This window comes from Tyto alba, unplaced genomic scaffold (genome assembly GCF_018691265.1).
Source record: "Tyto alba isolate M040663 unplaced genomic scaffold, T.alba_DEE_v4.0 Super-Scaffold_8, whole genome shotgun sequence".
Taxonomy (NCBI): domain Eukaryota; kingdom Metazoa; phylum Chordata; class Aves; order Strigiformes; family Tytonidae; genus Tyto; species Tyto alba.
Window position 1 is genome coordinate 19,507,349 of NW_024881329.1, and position 8,747 is coordinate 19,516,095.

Here is an 8,747-nt window from a genome sequence, read left to right on the forward strand (position 1 = left end):
GCCGGGATGGGTGGGCGGGGCGAGCAGGGAGCCGCTCGCTATTGGCTCCACCGCCTCCCGGTGGGCATTGCGGCTGGAGCGCGGGAGAGAGTTGCGGGGTAATGGCGGCTGGGGAGGCTGAGGCGGGCCCGGAGGAGGGGACGCGGGTGATAATGGCGGCTGGGGCAGGCTGAGACGTGCCTCGGGGGTATAATGGCGGCTGGGGGAGACAGAGGCGGGCCTGAGGGGGTGTCTGTTGGCTTGTTGGCTGAGAGAGGCCGCTGCGGAAAGGGGGTGGAGCGGGGGATAACGGGGAGGCTGTGGTTAGAAGAGGAGGATAATAAAGAACCCTGAGGAGAGGGGATGGGAACGGCGGGCTGGGAGAGCGGGAAGAGGGGGATAATGGAAGTGGGGCAGGTAACGGCGAGCTGGGGGAAAGGGAAGAGCGGGGAGGCTGCGGCCAGAAGTAATAATAGGTAGGGGGGTAATGGTGGAGCTGGACAATGGGAGGCTGATGGGGCCTGGATGGTTATAATGGTGGGGCTGGGGAGGGTGAGGTGGGAAGCGGGGCTGTGGTAGTCAGCGGAGGCTGCAGCCCGGCAGGGAAGGATCTGTAGGGGAAGCACCCACTGCCCTTGGGTCCCCCCCATTTAGGTGGTCCACCACCCCCACAGCCCAAGCTGTGAACCCCCGGCACAGTGGGTGGGCAGCAGCTGATCCCAACAGCCCCTTTTCCGCCCCCCAGGATGGGAATCCATGGCCTGGCCAAGCTCATTGCCGACGTGGCTCCTAATGCCATCCGGGAGAACGACATCAAGTCTTACTTCGGCCGGAAGGTCGCTATCGATGCCTCCATGAGCATCTACCAGTTCCTGATCGCCGTGCGGCAGGGAGCTGAAGTCCTTCAGAACGAGGAGGGTGAGACCACGAGCCACCTCATGGGCATGTTCTACCGGACCATCCGCATGGTGGAGAACGGCATCAAGCCCGTTTACGTCTTCGATGGCAAGCCCCCGCAGCTGAAATCAGGGGAGCTGGAAAAGCGGACTGAGCGCCGGGCAGAGGCCGAGAAACACTTGCAGGAGGCTCAGGAGGCCGGGGAGGAAAACAACATTGAGAAATACAGCAAGAGGCTGGTCAAGGTGACCCAGCAGCACACTGAGGAGTGCAAGAAGTTGTTAACGCTGATGGGCATCCCCTATGTGGAAGCACCAGGGGAGGCTGAGGCCAGCTGTGCTACGCTGGTGAAGGCTGGGAAGGTCTACGCAGCCGCCACGGAAGATATGGATTGCCTGACCTTTGGCAGCCCCATCCTGATGCGGCATCTTACTGCCAGCGAGACAAAGAAGCTGCCCATCCAGGAGTTCCACCTGAACCGTATCCTGCAGGATCTAGACCTGACCTGGGAGCAGTTTGTGGATCTGTGTATCCTCCTGGGCTGCGACTACTGCGAGAGCATCCGTGGCATCGGGCCCAAGCGTGCTGTTGAGCTCATCCGGGAGCACAAAACCATTGAGAAGATCGTTCAGCAGATAGACACCAAGAAATACCCTCTGCCTGAGAACTGGCTGCACAAAGAGGCCCAGAAGCTCTTTCTAGAGCCTGATGTGGTCAACCCCGACACCGTTGAGCTGAAGTGGACCGAGCCGAATGAGGAGCAGCTCGTCCAGTTCATGTGTGGGGAGAAACAGTTCAACGAAGAGCGGATCCGCAACGGGGTCAAGAGGCTGAGCAAAAGCCGGCAGGGCAGCACACAGGGCCGGCTGGACGACTTCTTCAAGGTCACGGGCTCCATCACGTCAGCCAAGCGCAAAGAGCCGGAGACCAAGGGGTCAGCAAAGAAAAAAGCCAAAACCAACAACACCACAAAGAGCAAAAAGGGGAAATAGCCAGACTGGCCGCCTGCAAACCCCTCTGATGAGTTTTTACTCTCGACCAGGAATTTTAGGCTAATAACAAACGGTCGTTTTTTCTGTTCTGCTTGTTAGTGCTAGGAAGGATCATGCTAAACTGCTTCCCAACAAGACTAGGTTAGTGGATCAGATAAGTGTGTTACTGCGCATCAGTAGTAACGTAGGAAGCTGGGAGAGGAAAATGCTGAAACAACTGCGGGGGGGGGGGGGGGGCAGGCGGGTGAGGAACCAGGGGGTCGCATCCAGCAGTTCAGCACCAGCGTTCAGCCATTTGAGACTTGATGAGGAAGCCACTGGGACTGGGGGTGATTCCCAGGCTGTGGAGTGAAAGGGAGGTGTTGATCACAAACAACCTCTCTGATTTAAGGGGGGGTGGGGGGGGGGCAGAAAAAGGCAAACTGGGTACAAATGATAGAGATTTCTACCTGACACGATCCATCCAAAAAGAGATAGGTGCAAGGAGCAGAGTCTGAAGGAGAAACTGGGGAGATGTGAATGGAAGGCAGGCTGGAGTTGGGAAGGAGGCTTGAAATGAGGAGGTGAACTTCTCCCATTACTGAGGTTTGGGTATAGGTTCTTCCTTCCCTTATTGTAGTCATTTTGCTTAAAAAAAAAAAAAAAAAAAAAAAAAAAAAAGTTGTAATCCTGGTTCCAGCAAAGTTCTGGCCCACTCTTAATGCACAAACCAAGGACAAGCTGAGCTGAGACTGCAGCTCTCCAGGCCTGAATTTTGCTGCTAGGTGTTGGTTCATGTTTAAAAAGAAAAATGTCAGTAAACCTAGAAGGGAAGCCTGTTCACTCCCTGATTTCATGAGGCAATCCTTCTGTGTTGTACATGCAGAGACAGGTCCCAGGCTAAGAAGAAAAAAGATAGCGTCTCTTATTTTTCTTATTTTATTCTGTATTTTGCATAGTCTTTTCCTCTTACTTGTCAAAGCAGTGTGCTGGGTTTTGTTTTCAGAATAAAATTTATACCCAACTACAATGTTTCTCATTCTCTGGAAAGGTGGCTTAAACCTTGTTGCTGAAGGCTGCACGGGTGAAGAAAAATCCCAGTTTTAGGGAGAAACCCATTGGTGACAACAGCCAACAAATCAGGCATGGGCCTGAATTCAGGAAATGAGTTTTAAGCTTTTAGATGCTTTGTAGACAAAGATCTGTGGGTGAAGTCTCTGCCAGGTTATAAAATAAGCAGCTGGGCTAGTTTCACAGGGGAATTCCATCAACATTGATAAAATAATCCTGATTTTTAAGACACCTCTGAAATTTTCTTAAATGTAGTGTGAAGAATAGCAGCAAGTGCTGCACATGGAGCTTCGAGTTGGATGTTCTGCCTGGCTGCAACTTGCCGCACGGGTGGGAGGGGGCACCCAGAGCAGAGCACCCAAAACCTACATGTCTGCTTCTCTGATCTGGTGGTTTTCACAGGGTCTCAGCTTAACATTAATTCCAGGCTTGAAACTGGAGAGATTTAGACAAGAAGAAGCCTGGATGCTTCCAAGGAGGGCGGCTGTAGCCGCTGTGCTTTGAGATGGACATCTGTGCGAGCGTTGGTGCGGCGGTCGCTCGGCCCATCATGTTATTTGCAGAATCTGCACCCAGAAAGCCAGGGAGGTGCTGCGGGGAAAACCAGAGTTTAAAATCAACTTGAGGGGTGATGCTTTAGCACCTGTTCTGTGTATTTATGTATTTAACAAGGCTTCTAGCTGCAAATATTTGTGCTGTCAACCCTGAATCCTTGTCACCTCTTGTACCACGAGCTTTTTTTCCCCTCAGCTGGAAAAACGCTCAGAGAGTTTAAGCAGCTTCTAAACCTCCTCTTGCTGGTTTGTATTTTCTGATGAAGTGGAGCCCAGGCAGAGTTGTCCCCGGAGGCTTTAAGCTGGAGCCTTGCTGGGCAGGTTAGTTTGGTAGCCTGGCTTTTCTGGGGTGTCCAAGTCCCCCTTCCTCCCCCAGCCTGATTTACTTGGTCACCAGGGTAAGTTATCCCTACACTGTTACAAGACATAGTAGACTATACTACTGATTTGGTACAATATATATGGTATATAGTAGGCTATATTGTATGTTCTATAGTAGGATATATAGTAGGCGATACACTATTACGATACATGGTAGACTATCTACTACATTAATTTTAAAAGACAAAGATACTGATCTTTTGAAATGTACTTAGTATATGTAGAAACCTATCAGTGAAAAGTGACTGAAATGCTTTTTATTACGTTGCTAAGATCCCATCCTTAACTGGTATTCACCTGGTAGTCATGGTGGTACATTTTATCTACTCAGATTTCATTACTTGATTATGTTATTTAATTTCAAAATGCAGTAACAACAAAAAAATGGGGTTGTGTTTTCTTGATGTGTATCTTCTTCAATGTTTCAATCCATAATTTGCCCTAATAGGAGCTTCATAATTAAATATTTCAATTTTATCCGTGAATACTTAAGTAAAGAAAACCTTTAAATGACAATAATTTCTCTAATGAGCTTGAAGTAAAATCATACATGTGATTGCCATGATTAGACACACGGTGTTTGTTTCATACACCGGGTTTGTGCTGTTACACCGAGGTCCACGATGTGCTTCGTACCTTTGGGTTGGAAGTGCATCTTCTCTGCCTCTGCGGCTTCCCTCGGTGCATCCTGTGTAGGATGCAGCTGCAGTGGGGAACTCTGGGCGCAGAAGTGACCTTGAACTGGAGAAATCATTTTTTTCTAAGTCCAAACTGTAACAAACATCACATATGCAGGGAGGCAAAGCGATCTCTGTGCACACTTGACTTCGGTTACAGCACTCAACTTTTCAGCTACCTTAAACTGGATAGTTTAAGCAAAGCTCTAAAGTCACACAGTCCAAACAGGAGAATAAATTCCAAACCCTGGCATCCCATTAAACATTATTTATGTATGGCTTCTTTCCCACATGTGGCTCATCACAGGTGAGAACATCTCCCTCTCCACATCAGCACTGAGCAAAGAAAGGTTAATGAGCCTTGCAGGGTAGGTGGGGACAGGACCCAAATCCAAACTTTTTCCAGGCTTTTCTGAGAGTTTCTAATAATCCCCTCCGTGGCTGGCAGGAAGCGCTTTGCCCAGCTAAGATTTACTTCAGGGATTTTTAGCGATGAGAGCCAAAGGAGTAAATAAACCCAGAAGCTTTCACCCTGCACAAGCTCCTTTGGGATGGCAGCACCACCCACTCCAGTCAAAAGCCTGGTGCCACGCACTGTTGCTTCTTGCTGACAGAGCTGCTGTGTTACTCGGCCTCACTTCAGAGTGTCGCATCTGCAAACTGCCTCTTCCCTCCTCCCACAGCGTCAGAGGGATTGGAAGAACAGCAGAAAATAGGTCGCATTTCTTCTGCCTGCCTTAGGACGAGGCACACGCAGCATGTGCGGATCGCAGCGGGGTGTCTCGGGATGGTGGGCGAGGGTGTGGTGTTACACAGGGTTGTAGGCACTGGCTTCCAGAGTAAAATTAAACCCCACAGTATTCATGCCTGAAATTTTACCGATTCAGGGCAAAATCTCATCAGCAGAATATACCTCAACAATATATTTTTCATATATCTGGATTTCTAGGCATTATCTTCAGGCTTTCTAAGTATGTGTCACCATCTTATTGTGATAAAACCTCCAAGAAAGCATTTGAAAAGCTGCTCTTCTGCCCTGGACATCTATAAACGGAACAGGGAAGGCAGCTGGAAGACAAGAGCAGGACTGTGCTCTGCAGCAGCACAGAAAGCCCTGTAGCCTGGGAGTATTACGCAGGGCTCAGCCCGTGAGGAAGTCTTCCAAGATTTTTCTCTAGGAAGACTAAAAATATGCTGCAGAGCCTAAAGCAACCTTCTGCTTCTGCCCATGCTGCAATATTATTCCTCCTTTGCGGAAGGCAAGAGCTTGGTCCCAGCAGTGGGGTTGGGCGGAACTGTGATGGATTTTTGTATATAAGGATGTTTGCGCGTTCTCAAAAAATGTGAAAGGGAAAAGCAGCTGCAGCCAAAACCTAGAAATATCTTACCAGCTATTTCTGCTATGTTGGAACCTCATAAATATTTGTAAAGTGAAAATTCTGTCTGTTACAGAGATATATGTAAGACTCTGGGTTCGTACCAGAAAAGTGGAGTGCAGTGATAGATCTCAAATGTGAGAGCCACCCTGATGGGAACTGCTGAAGCCAAGAATGACGATTAAGTAACACATTTCTGATGCCTGGTGTGTGAGCAGAACTGCCAGGCATCACCCACAGCGTCCTGCCACGCTCCGGGCAAGAGAAACAGCAGCGTGTCCTGTTTCAGGAGGTCCCAATCACACCCTTACAAAAGGTATTGTAAGTGTCTTTGAACCTCAGGAGACAGCTGAGCATTGGGTTTCATTATTTCAGAGAAATAGTTTATGCCGTCTCCCTGCCAAAGGAGGGGAGCTGCAGGGACAATCAGTGTGGAAGAGATTTTACTGAGGTGGTGGCACACAGCTTTGCTTCGATTAAAGCTTGGTCCCAGCAGTGGGGTTGGGTGGATCTGTTATGGATTTTTCCATGTAAGGATGTTCAAGTGTTCCCCCAAAATGGTCGTTTGATGGAAAGGAAAAGCAGCTGCATCCAAAACCTAGAAATATCCTACCAGCTGTTAATCTTTTGCTCAGATTAAAGTCCTCTTTCCCTGCTATTCAGCTCAGGTACTACACCATCACCTGCCTGCCTTGTGGTTATTTTTACTACCAGTTGTTTGTTTGTTTGTTTGTTTCCTTACATTTTCTGTTCTAAACAAATATTTCCACTGCTCTTTATCTCACTAATATTGTTAGTGATACCAATACCACTATTTATACCAGCAGCAAGTCTTTCAGGTGTATGAAGGATTCATCACTGCTGTGCTCTGCTAGAAAGAGTAACTGGCACTGGAGGGGCTTGATTAGCAAAAAAAAATTTCTGTGTGCAAGGTGTTTTGTGGTTTGGAAATGAAGGCACCAGTTGTCTTTCAGCTATATGGAGTCTTCTGATAAGTGATTTTTTTTTTTTTCCTTCTCACCTCCTGGATTCCCATGAATACAGCTAACAGCTTGCTATTACACATATAACACATTATATACAATTCATTTCTTAGTCTCACAATTGTGAAAAGCAGCCTGCAAATGCCTGCTTTCGCTAGCTTGAGTGGTTAAAAACATGGAAATAATAGTTGAGCTCAAGCCGATAAAAAAAAAAAGAAAGTTAAGTGTAATAAAACCCTGTTCCACTGTGATTTACAACACTGGGGGGAAATATTTCCCTCTGTGCTGGAACCTGACCAAGATTATCAACAGAAATGTGGCAGCTCAGCCTGTTTTTGCTACCATTGCAGAGCAGCTTCTGTCCTGGGCTGTCAAGTGACCCCCCCCAGCCCCCAGCAGCTCACTGGCTGGGTTGGTGCGGGCAGCCGGGGATCCAGCACAGCCCAGCAGAGAGGGAACATCAGGTTTTGGGGTGCCCAGGATTGTCATAACTCATACTTGTTTAGTCTTCTCACGGGGACAAAGAAATATGCTCCCCTTTTCTGCCTCCTAATGAAATGAGATGACAAGTTTGCAAATTATTCACCCCTTCTCCAGTTTTCAAATCATTAAATATTGGGTTGGTTGTTTTTTTTTTAAGGAAAAAAAACCCTAATTTTTTGATTCAGCTTCATGATTAAAGAGAGTAAGGACAAAATGCAATCTCTGAGAGGTTTTGGATGAGTTGCTCTGCCTGTGAGGATTTGCTGAGAACTTAAGATGTTATCTCAAGAATCAAGGCTTTGTACTTTTAACGGACAGAAGCATCAAAGCAAGCCATGCCATTGCTCTTTTCTATTTTGCTGTTTCTCCTCTTTCCGACAGGCACGCTACTATGAAATGTGGTAATATGGCTCAAGGCAATCACACCATGGTGACCCAGTTCCTCCTCTTAGGACTGACAAGCGAGCCTAAGCTGCAGTCTCCTCTCTTCATACTCTTCTTCACGATTTATCTCATCACCTTGATGGGCAATCTTGGGCTGATCACACTGATCAAGACAAACCCCCGGCTGCACACTCCCATGTACTTCTTCCTCTTCAATCTGTCTGTTGTTGATCTTTGCTACTCCTCTGTCTTTTCCCCAAAGCTGCTTATTGGTCTCTTGGTGAAAAAGAAAACCATTTCTTTCTCTGCCTGCTTTGCCCAGCATTTTTTTTTCCTTCTGTTTGTGACCACAGAGGTGTTTTTGCTGGCTGTGATGGCATACGACCGCTACGTAGCCATTTGCAACCCGCTGCTCTACATTATTTCTATGCCCAAGAGGGTCTGCGTTCAGCTGGTGGCTGGGTCATACGTAGGGGGGATTTTGAACTCACTAATCCAAACGTGTTCCTTGCTGCCATTGCCTTTTTGTGGACCCAATGTCATCAACCATTACTTCTGTGACACTAACCCCCTGCTGAAACTCGCCTGCTTAGATGACCACCTCAATGAGCTTTTGCTTGTAACTTTCAACGGGACCATTTCCATGTCTGTGCTCTTCATCATCATCATCTCCTATGTATACATCCTCTTCTCCATCCTGAGGATGAGATCTGTCGAAGGAAGGCACAAAGCCTTCTCCACCTGTACCTCCCACCTCCTGACTGTGACCTTGTTCTACGTGCCCGCAGGGCTGAGCCACATGCAACCAGGCTCCAAGTACTCACTGGAGATGGAGAAAGTCACTGCCGTGTTTTATACCCTGATTGTCCCTATGCTCAACCCTCTGATCTACAGCCTGAGGAACAAGGAGGTGAAGGATGCACTTAGAAAAGCAACAGCAAATAATAGTTTTGTGAGTTGCCTGCTGATCAAAGTGACCCCAATCAGCTGA

The 8,747-nt window shown here is 48.0% G+C and overlaps 2 protein-coding genes across 3 annotated transcripts; both read left to right on the plus strand.

Moving 5' to 3' along the window:
• Positions 1–38: 38 nt before the first annotated feature.
• Positions 39–2,877, plus strand: FEN1 (flap structure-specific endonuclease 1). Of its 2 annotated transcripts, none has more exons than XM_042785435.1 (2): positions 39–98; positions 725–2,877. In XM_042785435.1, the coding sequence occupies exon 2, from the start codon at positions 726–728 to the stop codon at positions 1,866–1,868; it is 1,143 nt and encodes a 380-aa protein (XP_042641369.1). In that variant the 5' UTR covers positions 39–98; position 725; the 3' UTR covers positions 1,869–2,877. The 2 variants fall into 2 exon arrangements, with proteins under 2 accessions (XP_042641369.1, XP_032849902.1); XM_032994011.2 differs by having other exon boundaries at positions 97–187.
• Positions 2,878–7,778: 4,901 nt separating this feature from the next.
• Positions 7,779–8,747, plus strand: LOC104362660 (olfactory receptor 1052). The gene has a single exon (XM_009968986.3). It carries the CDS (start codon positions 7,779–7,781, stop codon positions 8,745–8,747), a length of 969 nt encoding a protein of 322 aa, XP_009967288.1.